The sequence below is a fragment of the Salmo salar genome, chromosome 05 (genome assembly GCF_965601325.2).
Source record: "Salmo salar chromosome 05, fSalSal1, whole genome shotgun sequence".
NCBI classification, from domain to species: Eukaryota; Metazoa; Chordata; class Actinopteri; order Salmoniformes; family Salmonidae; genus Salmo; species Salmo salar.
The window spans coordinates 60,310,878-60,330,938 of NC_138295.1; the positions used below are offsets into that span (position 1 = coordinate 60,310,878).

General features: G+C 44.1%; 1 protein-coding gene across 10 annotated transcripts in view; it reads right to left on the reverse strand.

Moving 5' to 3' along the window:
• LOC106605316 (myocyte-specific enhancer factor 2D homolog) overlaps positions 1–20,061 on the reverse strand; it is a 73,399-nt gene that overhangs the window by 16,409 nt on the left and 36,929 nt on the right. For 7 of the 10 annotated variants that reach the window (XM_045718439.2, XM_045718438.2, XM_045718443.2 and 4 more), the window contains 3 exons: positions 8,094–8,231; positions 3,989–4,196; positions 1,548–1,604 (listed from right to left, as the gene is read on the reverse strand). In XM_045718439.2, coding sequence (XP_045574395.1) covers positions 1,548–1,604; positions 3,989–4,196; positions 8,094–8,231 — 403 coding nt within the window. Of the gene's footprint in view, positions 1–1,547; positions 1,605–3,988; positions 4,197–8,093; positions 8,232–8,317; positions 8,453–20,061 lie in introns of all 10 variants that reach the window. The other 3 variants (XM_045718445.2, XM_045718444.2, XM_045718437.2) reach the window with 1 other exon arrangement.

The following is a 20,061-nucleotide window of genomic DNA, read 5'->3' on the forward strand; positions in this document are numbered from 1 at the left end:
TATAAATTGATTTGCATTTTAATGAGGCAAATAAGTATTTGACCCCCTCTCAATCAGAAAGATTTCTGGCTCCCAGGTGTCTTTTATACAGGTAACGAGCTGAGATTAGGAGCACACTCTTAAAGGGAGTGCTCCTAACCGCAGCTTGTTACCTGTATAAAAGACAGCTGTCCACAGAAGCAATCAGATTCCAAACTCTCCACCATGGCCAAGACCAAAGAGCTCTCCAATGATGTCAGGGACAAGATTGTAGACCTACACAAGGCTGGAATGGGCTACAAAACCATCGCCAAGCAGCTTGGTCTGAAGGTGACAACATTTGGTGCGATTATTCGCAAATGGAAAAAACACAAAAGAACTGTCAATATCCCTCGGCCTGGGGCTCCATGCAAGATCTCACCTCGTGGAGTTGCAATGATCATGAGAACGGTGGGGAATCAGCCCAGAACTACGCGGGAGGATCTTGTCAATGATCTCAAGGCAGCTGGGACCATAGTCACCAAGAAAACAATTGGTAACACACTACGCCATGAAGGACTGAAATCCTGCAGCACCCGCAAGGTCCCCCTGCTCAAGAATACTTATACATGCCCGTCAGAAGTTTGCCAATGAACATCTGAATGATTCAGAGGACAACTGGTGAAAGTGTTGTAGTCAGATGAGACCAAAATGGAGCTCTTTGAAATCAACTCAACTCGCCGTGTTTGGAGGAGGAGGAATGCTGCCTATGACCCCAAGAACACCATCCCCACCGTCAAACATGGAGGTGGAAACATTACGCTTTGGGGGTGTTTTTCTGCTAAGGGGACAGGACAACTTCACCGCATCAAAGGGACGATGGACGGGGCCATGTACCGTCAAATCTTGGGTGAGAACCTCCTTCCCTCAGCCAGGGCATTGAATTTGGGTCGTGGATGGGTATTCCAGCATGACAATGACCCAAAACACACGGCCAAGGCAACAAAGGAGTGGCTCAAGAAGAAGCACATTAAGGTCCTGGAGTGGCCTAGCCAGTCTCCAGACCTTAATCCCATACAAAATCTGTTGAGGGAGCTCAAGGTTCGAGTTGCCAAACATCAGCCTCGAAACCTTAATGACTTGGAGAAGATCTGCAAAGAGGAGTGGGACAAAATCCCTCCTGAGATGTGTGCAAACCTGGTGGCCAACTACAAGAAACGTCTGACCTCTGTGATTGCCAACAAGGGTTTTGCCACCAAGTACTAAGTCATGTTTTGCAGAGGGGTCAAATACTTATTTCCCTCATTAAAATGCAAATAATTGTATAATATTTTTGCCATGCGTTTTTCTGGATTTTTTTGTTGTTATTCTCTCTCTCACTGTTCAAATAAACCTACCATTAAAATTATAGACTGATCATTTCTTTGTCAGTGGGCAAACGTACAAAATCAGCAGGGGATCAAATACTTTTTTCCCCCCACTGTACAACAGAGAGACGCAGTTCACTGTGTATACGGTATCATCTTATTTGCCATGTAAAAACGAATCAAACACAACTAGGTATTTTAGCAGAAGTAGACGTCACTTACGAACAGGGCTCGGGCATCCTCCGTTGGAGTTGCTCAGTTCACCTCCTAATAGAGCACCTGTGGAGGGAAGAACAAAAGACAGCGGCCATGTTGAAAAGGACAAGTTGCACATACGAGTTGATGTGAATGGTAAGTATTGCGAAGAAAACATGAACATGAATAATGCTGAATTCAAAACATTGATGCTGTTCATCGACTACAGCTCAGCGTTCAACACCATAGTGCCCCCCAAGCTCGTCTCCAAGCTCAGGAACCTGGGACTGAACACCTCCCTAGATCCTGGACTTCCTGACAGGTAAACTCCAGGTGGTAAGAGTAGACAACAATACCAAAGCCACGCTGATCCTTAACAGGGGGACCCCCCAGGGGTGTATGCTTAGCCCCCTCTTGTACCCATGACTGTGTGGCCACGCACAACTAACTCCATCATCAAGTTTGCTGATGACACAATGATGGTAGGCCTGATCACTAACGGCGATGAGACAGACTACATGGAGGAGGTCAGAGACCTGGCAGTGTGGTGCCCAGACAACAACCTCTCCCTCAACGTCAGCAAGACCAAGGAGCTGATCGTGGACTACTCGAAACCGGAGCAGGTGCACACCCCAATCCACAAGTTCATCGGGGGCCACATCACTGAGGACTTAACATGATCCTCTCACACCAGCACAATTGTGAAGACGGAACGGCAGTGTTGCTTCTCCCTCAGGAGGCTGAAACGAGTTGGCAGATCCTTAGGAACTTTTACTGCTGCACCATCGAGAGCATCCTGACTGGTTGTATCACTGTCTGGTATGGCAACTGCACCACCCTCGTCAGGAAGGCCCTACAGAGGGTGGTGCAGACAGCCAAGTGCATCATTGGGGGTGAGCTCCCAGCCATCCAGGACGTACATGCTAGGAGCTGTTTGAGAAAGACCTGAAAAATTACCAAAACTTATATCCCCTGGCCATAAGACTGTTCAATGGCTAACAACTACACCTACGCTGCTGTTAAAATTATTATTGATTAGATCTATTACTACCACTACACTGCTGTTCACTGATTATTGATTTTCATTACCATTTATATATATATATAAAAAAAAATGATAAATACGAATGGTAATGGCAATCAATAATCAGTGAACAGCAGTATTGGATAGAAAACACTAACGTTTCTAAAACTGTTCAAATAATGTCTGTGAGTATAACAGAACTGATTTGGCAGCGAAACCCCGAGCACAATCCATCCAGGGAAATTTGTTTTTGAGGTCATTGTGTTTTCCAATGCTTTTCTATGGGACACCTGATTTATTAGGGCCCAGATTGCAGTTCGTATGGCTTCCACTAGATGTCAACAGTCTTTAGAAATTGTTCGATGTTTTTCTTTTGAGAAATAAAGAAGTAGTCCTATTCTTTCCATGTGTCACTCAGATGGACTCAAGTCTTTTGGTGCGCGTGAACAAGAGCGCGCTCCTCGTTATTTTTCTCCGGTATTGGAAACAGTTTATCCGGTCTTAAATTTGATCGATTATTTACATTTTAGGTTACCTGAGGTTGGATTAGAAACGTTGTTTGAAATGTTTGGACCAAGTTTACCGGTAACTTATTAGATACTTTGTAGTCATGTTGGGCGAGTTGGAACCGGTGTATTTCTGAATCAAACGCGCCAAATAAATGGACATTTTGGGGATATAAAGAAGGAATTTATCCAACAAAACGACCATTCACTGAGACATTTGGGATTGCAAAAAGATGAAGATCTTTAATGGTAAGGCATTTATTATATCGCTATTTCTGACTTTCGTGTCGCACCTGCCTGGTTGAAAAATGGTTATGTTTTTGTAAGCGGGGCGCAGTCCTCAGATAATCGCATGGTGTGCTTTCACCGTAAAGCCTTTTTGAAATCTGACACAGCGGCTGGATTAACAAGAAGTTAAGCTTTTTTTTTATGTATTACACTTGTATTTATATGAATGTTAAATATTTATATTTCTGTAGTTTGAATTTGGTGCTCTGCATTTTCACCGGATGTTGTCAAATCTATCCCGGTAACGGGATTCGAGCTTAAGGGATCCCTAAGAGGTTTTAATGTTTTGTATAAACCTCCTATCACGCCTTCATTTACACTCTTGCGCACACACACACAACTTATGCCATACTGTTTACTATTATTATTTATCCTGCTACCAGACACTTTCTCCTAATCCCTGCCTACATGTACAGTACATCTCAAATACTCCAGTATCTCTGCACATGTTGTACTGGCACTGCACCTGTATATAGCTTCCTCTTATTTTTTATTTATCCTGTTTTTTATTTTGTATTACTAGTTCAATATTACTGCACTGTTGTGTAGGGCTTGCAAGTTAAGTATGTCACTGTACTTGTGCATGTGACAAATAAAACTTGAACTTGTGATGAAGTCAACCATTAACCACTGTCCACTCTGTTCCTTACCTGCGCTGGCCGGTCGTTGTGGTAACCCTGGAGACCCAGTGTTCCTCTGGAGAGATGGTTGCTGTGGCGACAGCAGGCGGGGGTCTGTGAGGGTGGAGGTGACGAAGGAGGTGGTTACCAGGCCGCCAGAGTTACTGAACTGGAGAGCATTCTGATTGGACACTGGCACCGTGACGGGCATGGAGAAAGTGGGCTGTGGGACGGCTGACTGGAGGAGAGACAGGAAAAGGGGCTTAGAAATGTAAACGCACGATGGGCACATGTATAATGTTAAACACACACTCTCAGAAGCATGTGCATGCACAAGAACACACACACATACTATCGCACAGGATTTGTTAGCATGCAACTGACTTGTGGAAATAAGCTGAAAAAGTGTTTGCTTTCAGATCACATGCAAGGTTATTTATTGTACATCATAAAAGCTACATGGGATTGTTATTGCATTGGTTATTGGTGACATGTCATATTGTACATCACATTATACATCTCATGACCCCATATAGTATCTTTATTTGCAGAGAAAATTGAAGAGAAACCATTGGGGGAAAAAAGTTTTTTGCACAGAGCTTGGAACTTTGAGAATCTTGATATGTAGCCTCTACCTGAGAAGTTGACTGCTAATTTGCTTACTTTTACCTGGAAGTAAACGTTTACCCTTAAAAATGTATATAACTAGCCACTAAAACGTTCTCTAAAGTATCAAGGATTGCTTTCTTAAAGTATAAGAAGTGTAGTTAGCAAATAGCTTTGACAGGTCCTGAGTCAGCTAAATAATACTACCGTGTGACCCAGCCCAACACCAGGTCCGAGTCAAAGACAGGACCCAGGCCAAGGTTGTCCACTCTTCTGCCTGTAACCCATTTCACCCTGTACCTCATCATGGCAGAAAGCAGGCAGGGCCTCTATATATAGAATATGGGCCAAGCGTGGCCTGGTACTGTATGTGCTGAGTGGGACCCAGTTTAAAAGAGAGAAAGAAGATGCTCTACTCTGTCCATCATATCAACCTTCCTTCCTGTTAGCCTACAGTGTATTCCACAAGTTTACATCTGGGATGTGTGTGTGATGTTATACAGGGGAAGAAAGGGGAGCAGGGAAGACTAAGTTGTTTTGGTATTGTGTGTTTTGTATTGTATTGTATCTGACATAATCTGATAAGAGTCCTGTCATTCTTGTGACAAACCATTTGTCAATGTGGGGAGACGGAGTGTGTACTTTTCCTTTCTTTATAGCATTTTAGTAGACTGAGTATTAGTCTGTGTCTGCATTATCCTGTTCTAGTGACGAACAACAACAGTGCTAGGTAACGTAAAGACAGAAAGGCATCCGGGCTGTCACTAGTGCTGTAGCTCCTCTGACCCATAAGACCCGTGAGGGCGTCATGTCACGTACACAACTTCACTCAATATGCTGCATATGGCAACAATGTTCAGGGGACTATAGTGACAAAACCAATCTGCCTTGGACTCCACAATAATAGAGATGTCTCAAATCCCAGAGCACCAGAAAGAGAGAGAGGCAGAGAAAGAAAGCGCGAGAGAGCGTAGGGGAGAGAAAATGAAGAGCGAAAGAGAAATAAAGAGAAAGACAGAAAGACCAAATGGGTAAGCCTACTGGGCATGCTGGTGGCTAGGTCTGGAATCTGGGGAGGTAGTCTACAATATAAGGCCGAAGGTTACAGCACTGCACACTGGCCAGGCAGAGAGGAGGGAGAGATGGATGGGTGGAGGGATGGAAGGATGGCGGTGAGGTTAGTGTGAGGGGGCAGAGGTGTGGAAACGTGGAGCATACAGCACTGGGACAGCACTTCCTACATACACTTATCGTACACCCATTAAAATACTGTTGAATACTACACTGATGTACACTAAACTGTGCTGTGCCATTTGGTCAGATGTCTCTTGGATAACAAGTTATTCAGTGGTATTGCTACGTTAGGTCAGATAACTAACTGCCAGTGGGCATAATCTTAATACTAGAGTAGAGTGGCTCATTCATTGTGTCAAGTACATGGCATTACAAAGGCCCTAAAATGAATCATATTAGATAAATAATAGTCTTTCAGCTTTTCCTCGGGCTAAGTGGGTTCGTTGAAGGCAGCTCAAGGCCTTCTCCAACAGCATAACAAAAAATGAACCTATTTCTCTCAGCGAAACGCTACATTGGTGATTTCCTAGATGCGAGGGTATCAGAATGAATTAAACTCATGCCCTACTTTCCTTCCCTCCCTCTTGTCCTAGAAGCCTTTGAAAGTTCCCTTTCAACTTTAGGAAATGTCTCATCCTATTTGTTAACAGTGATGGATTAAAACCACAAAAACAACTTTCAAACAACGTTCCGTTGACCTTTAAAGGTCCTTGACATTTGACTACAATGATGATCTCACGAGTGAATACTCTGTAAAATGCAATTAGATTGAATCGTTTTACAAAAATAATGCCCTGCTTTAATCTTAGTATTGTTGGAATACAGGAGGGAAAACGAGTGCTTTAAAGATTTCTAAAATAACTTCAACAGACGGAGAAATAAACAAAATTTGTCTCTCTTTTTAGTACAAATTTGACAGTGACAGCCTATTTCAAACAAACAACAGGAAACACAACACTGCAAACAATATCAAGTAACATCACTTAAATCTGAAAAGCTAAATCAGCTGAGTCACCAATTGGCAAGATCCAGTCTTGCCTTATAATCCTGTACATGCCTGTAGACGGCATAGCTAGCCTCCCTATGCTCCCTAGCGCCTTCTACTCGACTCTGGGGATTGCAGTACGAGTGGGATTAAGCGTGTATATCCCAGCCCCCTAGCTGTCATGTTGGTGGATTATGATGCTGTTGAGGGAGATTGGTGCTGTATGCTTCCGTTTGCTACAGTGCGCCCTGTGAAAGGTGTGCCGGGCAAGGTGGGGGATGGGGGCTTGCTTGCTTCCAATCGACTAGGGCGGGAGCTACACTCTCCAGGGGGTGGCAGATTGAATTCTCTTCTTCTTTCTACTCAGAAATGCTTTTAGGAGCCATTTCAGCTCACCACAAACATCAAAGTGTTGGAGATACGGCTTTGGTTAAATGAGCGGTATTCACTGAATTGATTCGATCGAGAGACATTCAACTTTTTTGCTGAACCGCTGCTTTAATGTAAGTGAGTGGTTGGGTGTGATAATATCAGTTTTGGATAACAAAACCTTTCCAGCAACATTAGTTTTTTTGTTTTAGTGACAATATCCTACATAATACAGATTATGCAATACATTGTAGTACATGTTGTATAATACATTCTAAGAAACCAGGGCTTAAGTCAGGGATAGGTGTGTATATCTCCAGTTCAGCTCATCCTGTGAGCATTAAAGTCCTTCACATTGGCCCGACGGGAACTCGATAGACAAAGTCCCATCCCTCGTGACCAATAGGGAGGCCAGATCAGACAGGAAGCCTGGTTGTAAATTGAGTGCTTCTCATTAAACTGACGTTAATGACATTATTGAGCCCTAGTGGAAAATAATGAATCCTAAAAAAATTGGCACCGGAGAGAGGAATAAAAGAGGCGATAAACCGTGGCAGCGAGCCAATTATAAGGCAGCCCTGGAGAGTGTCTGACTGACACCCTGGAAAATGAGGAACGGCCTATCCGAACCTAGATGGTCCCACTTTATCTGTAAAACTAACGCCCTTGAAAAGCATTCATTTGTACGATTCTTCTCACTCTTCAAAGGGGTGACAACGCATACTGAGATGTATTGCTTTGAATGCGTTATGCTCCGTTTGCTATGGCATCATCATATGTCACTTTTATGTAGTCTTTATGAAATCTGTCAATAGCTTATGAATGACCCCTGAGACCGGTTATGTCATGTTTATGAAGCCTTTACGATTATTTCCTAAATGGTTGGCTGCGACCACTCTCCAATCAGACTGTTGAGCTCCGCGCCCAAACCTCCTTGCCCTTGCCCGGGCACACACGATCAGAGGGGAGGGTGGGAAATGGAGGGGAGTGGGGGGGGGGGGGGGGGTGCTCTGTGAGTATTTGGGTTGCTGTCTGCAACCGGATCTGGGTAAAATCCAGTCCGGGTAACACAGCAGTTGCAGTACAGCTCACGGTACTCACTGACAGCCTATAGCTCTGCATCATTTTATCAAACTCCTCGTCAATTTTTTTGTATTTCTCCTCAGTGTGGGGGGTGAGGGAGAAGGGCTCCTCAGGGTCTGGGCTCTCTGAGTCCCGGTGCTCTTTCTTGTTCAGAGCCTTGGTCCGTTTGTTCCCACAACAGAGAGAGAGAGAGGGAGAGAAAGGGAGGTTAGAGAACGTGACGAGAGGACGATGGTACTCACGCCATAGCGCTTGAACAGGATATCCAGGTCCTCGTTCTTGCGGTACTTGTCGTCGTTTAACGGGCTTTGGTCGATGGAGTCGTCGCCGTCCGGCTCGGGACTGTTGCAACCATTAAAGCCTTTCTTTCGCAACGTCTGAAGCGGTTAGAGGAAGAAGAAGCAGAGGAAGGAGGAAAACATTTCATTTTCACACACATTTATGTCAACAACACCCATTATGCAGACTGTACCACCATTTAAATTCTAATAATGACAAAGAAAAGAACAGCAATGGCATTCGAACAAGACCAGTAACATAATTCTGAGCCTCAGATAATATATAACATCGATCCATTCCAGGAAGGTCAACATCTATGACCATCGTTTCGAAGCTAACCACCTTCAAAGGTCTACTCTACATAAATCAACAAAGATGTCTGAAATAAGGAATAATTACTGGACAATGACTAACAATTTAAAACAACACTTTTCTTATGTCGCAAGTATACATACACTTAGGTTGGAGTCATTAAAACTAGTTTTTCAACCACTCCACAAATTTCTTGTTAACAAACTATAGTTTTGGCAAATCGGTTAGGACATCTACTTTGTGCATGACACAAGTAATTTTTCCAACAATTGTTTACAGACAGATGTTTCCACTTATAATTCACTGTATCACAATTTCAGTGGGTCAGAAGTTTACATACACTAAGCTGACTGCCCTTAAACAGCTTGGAAAATTCCAGAAAATTGTGTCATGGCTTTAGAAGCTTCTGATAGGCTAATTGACAACATTTGAGTCAATTGGAGGTGTACCTGTGGATGTATTTCAAGGCCTACCTTCAAACTCAGTGCCTCTTTGCTTGACAACATGGGAAATCAAAAGAAATTAGCCAAGACCTCAAAAAATTGTAGACCTCCACAAGTCTAGTTCATCCTTGGGAGCAATTTCCAAATGCCTGAAGGTATCACGTTCATCTGTACAAACAATAGGACGCAAGTATAAACACCATGGGACCACGCAGCTGTCATACCGCTCAGGAAGGAAACGCGTTCTGTCTCCTAGAGATGAACGTACTTTGGTGCGAAAAGTGCAAATCAATCCCAGAACAGCAGCAAAGGACCTTGTGAAGATGCTGGAGGAAACAGGTACAAAAGTGTCTATATCCACAGTAAAATGAGTCCTATATCGACATAACCTGAAAGGCCGCTCTGCAAGGAAGAAGCCACTGCTCCAAATCCGCCATAAAAAAGCCGGACTACGATTTGCAACTGCACATGGGGACAAAGATCGTACTTTTTGGAGAAATGTCCTCTGGTCTGATGAAACAAAAACAGAACTGTTTGGCCATAATGACCATCGTTATGTTTGGAGGAAAAAGGGGGAGGCTTGCAAGCCGAAGAACACCATCCCAACCGTGAAGCACGGGATGGCAGCATGTTGTGGGGGTGCTTTGCTGCAGTTCACAAAATAAATGGCATCATGAGGAAGGCAAATTATGTGGATATATTGAAGCAACATCTCAAGACATCAGTCAGGAAGTTAAAGTTTGGTCGCAAATGGGTCTTCCAAATGAACAATGACCCCAAGTATACTTCCAAAGTTGTGGCAAAATGGCTTAAGGAGAACAAAGTCAAGGTATTGAAGTGGCCATCACAGAGCCCTGACCTCAATCCTATAGAAAATATGTGGGCAGAATTGAAAAAGCGTGTGCAAGCAAGGAGGCCTACAAACCTGACTCAGTTACACCAGCTCTGTCAGGAGGAATGAGCCAAAATTCACCCAACTTATTGTGGGAAGCTTGTGGAAGGCTACCTGAAACATTTGACCCAAGTTAAACAATTTAAAGGCAATGCTACCAAAAACTAATTGAGTGTATGTAAACTTCTGACCCAGTGGGAATGTGATGAAATAAATAAAAGCTGAAATAAATCATTCTCTCTACTATTATTCTGACATTTCACATTCTTAAAATAAAAAGTGGTGATCCTAACTGACCAAAGACAGGGAATTCTTACTAGGATTAAATGCCAGGAATTGTGAAAAACTGAGTTTAAATGTATTTGGCTAAGATGTATGTAAACTTTCGACTTCAACTGCGCGCCCCACACACACACACACACACACACACACACACACACACACACACACACACACACCACCACACACACACACACACACACACACACACACACGTTTGGGGCCACTTAGACAAGTCCTTAGAAAGTAAATGTATTGTCTATTAAAATATCAGATTGATCAGAAATAGTGTAGACATTTTAATGTTGTAAATAACTATTGTAGCTGGAAACGTCACATTTTTATAGAATAGCTACATAGGCGTAGAGGCCCATTATCAGAAACCACCACTCCTGTGTTCCAATGCCACATTGTGTTAGCTAATCCAAGTTTATAATTTAAAAAAAGGCTAATTGATCATTAGAAAACCCTTTTACAATTATGTTAGCACAGCTGAAAACTGTTGTTCTGATTAAAGAAGCAATAAACTGGCCTTCTTTAGACTTGTTGAGTATCTGGAGCATCAGCATTTGTGGGTTCGATTACAAGCTGAAAATGGCCAGAAACAAAGAATTTTCTTCTGAAACTCATCAGTCAATTCTTGTTCTGAGAAATGAAGGCTATTCCAAGCAAGAAATTGCCAAGAAACTGAAGATCTTGTACAATGCTGTGTAATACTCCTTTCACAGAACAGCCCAAACTGGCTCTAACCAGAATAGAAAGAGGAGTGGGAGGCCCCGGTGCACAACTGAGCAAGAGGACAAGTACATTAGACGGTTTATTTTGAGAAACAGACGCCTCACAAGTCCTCAACTGGCAGCTTCATTAAAAACACCAGTCTCAATGTCAACAGTGAAGAGGCGACTCCGGGATGCTGGTCTTCTAGGCAGAGTTGCAAAGAAAAAGCTAGATCTCAGACTGGCCAATAAAAAGAAATGATTAAGATGAGAAAAAGAACACAGACACTGGACAGAGGAACTCTGCCTAGAAGGCCAGCATCCCGGAGTCGCCTCTTCACTGTTGACGTTGAGACTGGTGTTTTGTGTGTGTTTTATGGGAAGATAGCCCTATTTGTCACAAAAAACATCAAGCGCTATGATGAAACTAGCTCTCATGAGGACCGCCAGAGGAAAGGAAGACCAAGAGTTACCTCTGCTGCAGAGGACAAGTTCATTAGAGTTACCAGCCTCAGAAATCGGCAATTAACTGCACCTCAGATTGCAGCCCAAATAAATGCTTCACAGAGTTCAAGTAACAGACACATCAGCATCAACTGTTCAGAGTTGGCCGTTCATGGAAAAATGTCTGCAAAGAAACCACTACTAAATGACACCAATAATAAGAAGAGACTTGCTTGGGCCAAGAAACACAAGCAATGGACATTAGACCAGTGGATGTCTGTCCTTTGGTCTGATGAGTCCAAATTTGAGATTTTTGGTGTCTTTGTGAGACGCAGAGTAGGTGAACGGATGATCTCCGCATGTGTGGTTCCCACCGTGAAGCAGGGAGGTGGTGGTGTGGGGGTGCTTTGCTGGTGACACTGTCAGTGATTTATTTAGAATTCAAGGCACACTTAACCAGCATGGCTACCACAGCATTCTGCAGTGTTACACCATCCCATCTGGTTTGCGCTTAGCGGGTCTATCACTTGTTTTTCAACAGGACAATGACCCAAAACACACCTCCAGGCTGTATAAGGGCTACTTGACCAAGAAGGAGAGTGATGGCGAGCTGCATCAGATGACCTGGCCTCCACAATCACCCAACCTCAACCCAATTGAGATGGTTTGGGGACCTCAGAGTGAAGGAAAACAAATACTCAGCATGTTTGGGAACTCCTTCAAGACTGTGGGAAAAGCATTCCAGGTGACTACCTCATGAAGCTGGTTGAGAGAATGCCAAGAGTGTGCAAAGCTGTCATCAAGGCAAAAGGTGGCTACTTTGAAGAATCTAAAATCTAAAATATATTTTGATTTGTTTAACACTTTCTTGGTATGTTATTTCATAGTTTTGATGTCTTCACTATTATTCTACAATGTAGAAAATAGTAAAAATAGAGAAAAACCCTGGAATGAGTAGGTGTGTCCAAACTTTTGGCTGGTACTGTATATATTTTATTGTCACATACACCGGATAGATGTAGGGTCAGCCGTAGTAGTACGGCGCTCCTGGAGCAAATTAAGGTTAAGTGCCTTGTCTAAGGGCACATCAACATGTTTTTTCATCTGCCGGCTCGGATATTCGAGCACCTCTAAATTGGTGTGAAGCGTCACGCCAACAAAAGCCATTGAGCAAAGGTAAAGGGTAGGGGGTGAAACGGAAGCACACCGTGGTGGTGGAAGCACACCACCAGCCACAGAGCTAGAGCAGTCAGGCCATTTCAGCTCTAATGCACAGTGGAAAGGGTCTTGTTTTGACATTATTCTGGAAACAAGCTTTACTGTAAGTAGCTTTGCCAGTGGGATCTGGACCAAACAGCAAACCAGATCCCCGACACTAGCAAAATGGATTCTAACCTAGAGTGTGGCAAATTCTTCTACACGACAGATGTACTATTAAGTTCTATTGTATATGGAAAAGGGGAATGTGATTTTAAGTAAAGCAACATAAATAAATGGGTATCTACAGTATTGTGTGGCAGAGAGATGACTGTATTATCTGCCATACAGTGAGTGCTGCCTGATGGAGATTTGATTAGTAGATAAGTGGATGTTCTCTAGGACACCCACTAGGGACGATCACTGTTCTCTGTGTAGTGAGGATGACTCAATACCATGAAATTCAATGCCAAGCTGAGAGGCAGAGAGAATAAAAGACGTAAAAAGACTAACGCAGTCATTAGCTACCAAACTGTGAAGTTAAATCCAGGTTTACTGAGCTAAACCCCCCAATACAGATCAAATTCACTTTAAATGTGATGCCAATACTATTATCCATAATGTAAAGTATGATATCCAAAATATATAGTACATATTATATCCATATTATTACACACATTATGAAATCCATTCCACATTCCACCCACATGGAGATGATTCTTCCATCGGTACCCGATTTCTCTGTTCAGGCATATCAATTCAAATCAGTGCAGTGATCAAATTAGACACTAGAACTTCCTGACACTGTTCAGCCACCATACTGTTTATTCTGCACTGTTCATGGAAAACATGATCCTTGTGTGTCTGTGCTGACCTAAAAAGCTAAAAACTGACAATGACAACATGTGACAAAAGTCTGTGCGGGGGACGTGGTAGTCATGGACATATGCAGCCGACTGTCAACAAGAACAAAAATCGCTAAATACAAAACTGCCCTGACAATAGGACCTGGCAGTCCTATATAATGGCGCCCACACACACACACACACACACACACACACACACACACACACACACACACACACACACACACACACACACACACACACACACACACACACACACACACACACACCGGTCAGCTGATCAGCTTGTCTCAGTCAGCTCCATCTGTTCACCGGTCCCTCCGCACCTCTCCCCCACTGGCACAATCTTTCAAGTGCTGCCCTCTATTGTGTTGCCAGGGTAAGATTCCCCTGTAGAGCAGCACACAGTGACTGGCTGGGCTGTGAGCTTCCCTGCCCCTCCCCCTCTGGCACTCTCGTCCTATCTCCTGCTCTCCCTCGCTCTCTCTTTCATTCTCTCGCGGTCGCTTGGTCCTCGTCTCCCTCTCCAGCTGTATCTCTTGCTTTCCTTCACCTTTCACCCTCTTCTCTTCCACTCTATCCATTTATATTCATTTCTCTTTCTCCATCTTTCTCCCTCTCAGGATCTCATAATCGATCCATACAGTCCTCTCACGTCAGCCTCCTATTCTCCCACATGTTCTCCTTTGCTGCTCTCCTTATTCCTCTTATCCGGCCTTCACTTTTCCTCCATCTCCTGTCTATCCATCTCTCTCCTCACCCGTCTTCTTTTTACCTGCTCTCCCTCTGTTGACCTATTCCCACAGCTTCCCATCCTACTTTTTTTGCTCTCAAAATGCCATCCATCTCTCCTTTTCTCCAATTCTACCTCCTCTCGCTCTTTAGAATGGAAGTATGTGTTGAGCAGTGCGGGCCGGGGCCCTTGTCCACAATGGCAGAATGTAATGTCACGTCCCATTTGCAGTTGCCCGCATTCAGGTACATGGTGCCCCCCAGGACATCCTGATGGAGCACAACTAAAGCCTCTGCTTACTACACTACTGGGCTGCCAAAGAACACATCACTAACGTGCATCGGGGAAACTGAGTGGCCATAGCGGCTCTGTCAGGCTTTATCCTCCCCATTCATTCGACAGTAGCACATCCCTGAAGAATGTATCCCACCACTACCACAATGGCCAGCAGTGGGTGTTATTACTTATACATGTGGTTAATGGACCCCTCTATCACACCATCTCAGGAGGAGATGGCTTGCTTCCTCACAGAGTACAGAGGTAGCGCACCATGCCCTCATTGGATATGGATGGCCTGGAATCTGCCGGATGTCAGATAACAGCTCATAGGATGACAGTGTACTTATGCCTATGAGGAGGACCATATGATCTGTATCACAGGCCTAGCAATCGCATCCTGTTGCATTTAACAGTGTAAAATGGGCATAATGCTGCATAAGCTCTTTAACATATTGAGATTCATTTTAACTCAGGCATCAAATCACACTATTTATTTAGCTTGCCGTGATGAATAAATAAATGTGGTTTTCATTTGCTCTTAAATAATCAACCCTGCTACATTAATGTTCCTGACAGTAACAACAACAAACATGATGCAGACTAAGTGCCTGTTTAACAAAAACCAAAAACTGAATCTGATTTGATCCCATTTACCATCACACCCTGGTGCATCATCATTAAACCAATTACCGTCTCCATGGCGATCATGGTGCATCATGTGACCTTTGGAGGCCACGTGATAAGGAGAAGCCCCCATTGACCCTGTCCTGCCCTGATTAGGATACGACAGGTCTTAGGGGACATCCCAGGAATTTGGTTGACATGGCAAAATGGGATTAGTCCCGAGGTAGGGAGCATCGCCAGGGCAACAGAGGGAGGCCCGCCTCCTAAGGAACCATCAGCGTTGTGATAGGACAGTTCCGAAGGGCCCTGGCCCCTACCCAGAACCCCTTTTGGTGGTGAGCCTCCATATTGGAAAGTGATGGGCAATTATATGTTCTAATTGGAATCAATTACTTAGGGGGAATCTTGTCAAGTGCTGTTTTGTGGCGCGTGTCGTGAGGAGCTCCTCTCACCGTGACCTTGAATCGGGGAAGTGACAAAGTCTTTAAGCCATGCTGTGGTAAGATCTTCCTCTTTGAGCTGTTTAAGAAAAAAGGCATTCCCTCTTCTTCCTCTCCATGGCTATTCATCTCCCTCATCCTTCAGAGCTCATTCTCCCTCGCTTTTCCTTCCCTCGGCCCTGATTGGGATCTGCAGTCAAGCGGATTAACACGTTCTGGCAGGAGAGGCAGGCTGCCCACACACACACACACACACACACACACAACACGTGCAGCACAGAGAGAAGCCGTGTGTGTACATATGCATCACCTCCCAGCTGTGTACTAGAGTGAAGGAATGCCCAACTGTGTGAAGAATATTGAGTGTGAGTGTGAGTGTGTGTGTGTGTACGTACAGTACCAATCAAAAGTTTGGACACACCTACTCGTTTGTTTTTGTCTTTATTTTTACTATTTTCTACATTGTAGAATAATAGTGAAGACATCAAAAATATGAAATAACACATATGGAATCATGTAGTAACCCCAAAAACGTTGAACAAATCTAAATATATTTGAGATTCTTCAAAGCAGCCACCCTTTGCCTTGATGACAGCTTTGCACACACTTGGCATTCTCTCAACCAGCTTCACCTGGAATGCTTTTCCAACAGTCTTGAAGGAGTTCCCACATATGCTGAGCACTTGTTGGCTGCTTTTCCTTCACTCTGAGGTCCCCAAACCATCTCAATTGGGTTGAGGTCGGGTGATTGTGGAGGCCAGGTCATCTGATGCAGCACTCAATCACTCTCCTTCTTGGTCAAATAGCCCTTACACAGCCTGGAGGTGTGTTTTGGGTCATTGTCCTGTTGAAAAACAAATGATAGTCCCACTAAGCGCAAACCAGATGGGATGGCGTATCGCTGCAGAATACTGTGGTAGCCATGCTGTTTAAGAGTGCCTTGAATTCTGAATAAATCACCAACAGTGTCACCAGCAAAGCACCCTCACACCATCACACCCCCTCGTCCATGTTTCACGGTGGGAACCACACATGCGGAGATCATCTGTTCACCTACTCTGCGTCTCACAGCGATTGGAACCAAAAATCTCCAATTTGGACTCATCAAACCAAAGGACAGATTTCCACCGGTCTAATGTCCATTGCTCGTGTTTCTTGGCCCAAGCAAGTCTCTTCTTCTTATTGGTGTCCTTTAGTAGTGGTTTCTTTGCAGCAATTTGACCATGAAGGCCTGATTCACGCAGTCTCCTCTGAACAGCGGATGTTGAGATGTGTCTGTTACTTGAACTCTGTGAAGCATTTATTTGGGCTGCAATCTGAGGTGTAGTTAATAACCGATTTCTGAGTCTGGTAATGCTAATGAACTTGTCCTCTGCAGCAGAGGTAACTGTTGGTCTTCCTTCCTCTGGCGGTCCTCATGAGAGCCAGTTTCTTCACCGTTTCTTCATAGTTTTTGCAACTGCACTTGAAGAAAAGTTCAACGTTTTTTAAATGTTCTAGATTGACTGAACCTCATGTTTTAAAGTAATGATGGACTGTCATTTCTCTTTGCTTATTTGAGCTGTTCTTGCCATAATATATGCTTGGTCTTTTACCAAATAGGGCTATCTTCTGTATACCACCCCTACCTTGTCACAACAACTGATTGGCTCAAACGCATTAAAAAGGAAAGAAATTCCACAAATGACCTTTAAACAAGGCACACCTGTTAATTGAAATGCATTCCAGGTGACTACCTCGTGAAGCTGGTTGAGAGAATGACAAGAGTGTGCAAAGCCGTCATCAAGGCAAAGGGTGGATACTTTGAAGAATCTAAATATAAATTTGGTTTGTTTAACACTTTTTTGGTTACTACATGATTCCATATGTGTTTTTCATAGTTTTGATGCCTTCACTATTATTCTACAATGTAGAAAATAGTAAAAATAAAGAAAAACCCTTGAATGAGTAGATGTGTCCAAACCTTTGACTGGTACTGTATGTATACACATTTCAGTGTTATTAGTATAAGTGCTTTTGAGCATTGGGTCTGTATATTTATGTGTATGTATATTAATGTACTCTGTGTGTATGTGTGTGTGCGCGCGTAGGGTACATAGTAAGCATAACGTATGACTAAGTGTGTGTGCGCATGACTGCATCAAACTCCATAATTCATACACCAAAGCACTTGCTTGGAGGGACCTGGGGAGGCAGAGCGGCAAATGGACACATTTTGTGCCTATCTGCTCAACCCCTCGCTCAACCCCTCTCCTCTTTCTCCTCCTCTTTTCCTGCTCACCCGTGCCAAACGATTCATCTAAACTCTGCCCCTCTCCCTCACTACACAGTACAGATCAAACTAAACAAGCTAGAAGGAGCCTCTCGGTCTGAGGAATGGCAGTAGAACAGTGGTTTGCCTCTGGGCCTGAGGCTTGCTGAAGGAGATGGAGATGCATGGGGGAACCCTCATATGGATTCAGGCAGTGACACACTCCTGCACTGAGACTCTCATCTGGCCTGAATATTGTGAGGCATTCTCACGGACCATTGCAGAGTGGGCGCATGCACACAAACATGAAGGCTTACAACACAAATACAGGCAGACATACACACATTAGGAGGCACACACACACACACACACACACACAGCCAGTGGAGCTTAAGCTAATGTGGCCCAGAGCGGCCCAAAGCCCTGCCACAGCACACTAGCACACACACTTAAGAGCCATCTGCAACTGGAGCTCCATGTAGCTCTCCCACTGAAAGCCCTCACCTTTTCCATCCACAGAGACAGACAGAGAGAGAGAGAGAAAGAGACCGAGACCGAGAGAGACTAACACTCAGAATGCCATCTCAGTTATTCCACGTGGTAATGGACAGCTGCAGCGGCTGTACCAAGTATTTCATGATCCAGTGACATGGTCTTCATAGAGCGAAAAAACTTCACTTCATATGAATTATAAGTGGTAAGTTAATATTTAAATAGCCAGTTAAAATGTATCTGCCCATTTGTTATGAATCCATGAGGAAACCTTTGTGTATGAAAGGGTCAAGGCAGATAAATTATACTGCACATGTTGGTGAAAAAAAGATATCACTTGAGCGAATGAGCTCTCAATGTAACCTCATTCACATTCCCTATCTAGAAACTAATCTCTACGCTCCACCTCCTTCGTGCAACCCTCCATTTTGTGACAGTGTGGTTCCAGGGGGACCGGAGGCTTTTTGTTGGAGTGGCCTTGGAGCCCCGGCCAAGGCCAGGGGGTGGTGACAGCAGGTCCAGCTGTCCCTACCTCTGCCCTCCCTCCATGATCCCAGGCACCAGGCAGCCGGCCAGGCCTGGATGGAAGGATGGATACTGGAACAGGCCCCACACGAGCCTGTAATCTGGCCACAGCACACTGGTGTACATGCATAGGGGCGGCCATGCAAGGCTAACTGCCCTCACCGTCTCTCCATCTCTCTTGATCCGTCTACTTCTCTCTCTGAAGGTAATGTCATGGACGTTACTGTAGCTGCCCTCTCACTAGACATTTGCTTTAAGAGGAATTAATGATGAAGGCTTATAGCTTGTGTTTATATGCATCTACTCTGGCTATGACACACACAACATCCAAACAACTCTGGATTCAACCAAGGGTTCAACAGAGAAAAGCACAAGAAACTAAAAGAAGAAAAGAGAAAGAAGAAAACACCCCTTTCTCCTGCTACATAAATAAAGACCTGATGGAGCTGATGGCTCAGGATTGAAAGCGCTCATCCAGACCAGAGTGGTGGTAGTCAAAAATAAAACAGCTCTTGATATCAAGAAAACATAACACCAGGTCACATGGGCCTGTTATCAAACATAAATCATGAACACGCTAGAAATGTTGCCTACTTAATTTACCAACAAAATAAAATAATCATCAGTTTATTGGCAAACCCTAAAATAAAGTGTTATCAAATCTAAACGACCTTCAAAACGAGCATATTAATGACCATACTGCGACCAAATTACAACCACGGTTGTAAAAACAAAATTAAAACACAGCGAGCCGTTTCATTACCGTCTCTCCTCCATGGCACTGTACTGAAACGTCGTATTGTAACACCTCTCCCCTCCCCCACTACTTCAGAACACACAACCACACTCAGTTCACCCTCTCTTGCAGGGAACTACACAGTAACACATCTCCCCCACTACTTCAGAACACACAACCACACTCAGTTCACCCTCTGCTGCAGGGAACTACACAGTAACACATCTCCCCCACTACTTCAGAACACACAACCACCCTGTTCACCCTCTCCTGCAGGGAACTACACAGTAACACATCTCCCCCACTACTTCAGAACACACAACCACCCTGTTCACCCTCTCCTGCAGGGAACTACACAGTAACACATCTCCCCCACTACTTCAGAACACACAACCACTCAGTTCACCCTCTGCTGCAGGGAATTACACAGTAACACCCCCCCTTCCTCTCTCCCTCCTCCTCGCTCCCTCCTTCATTA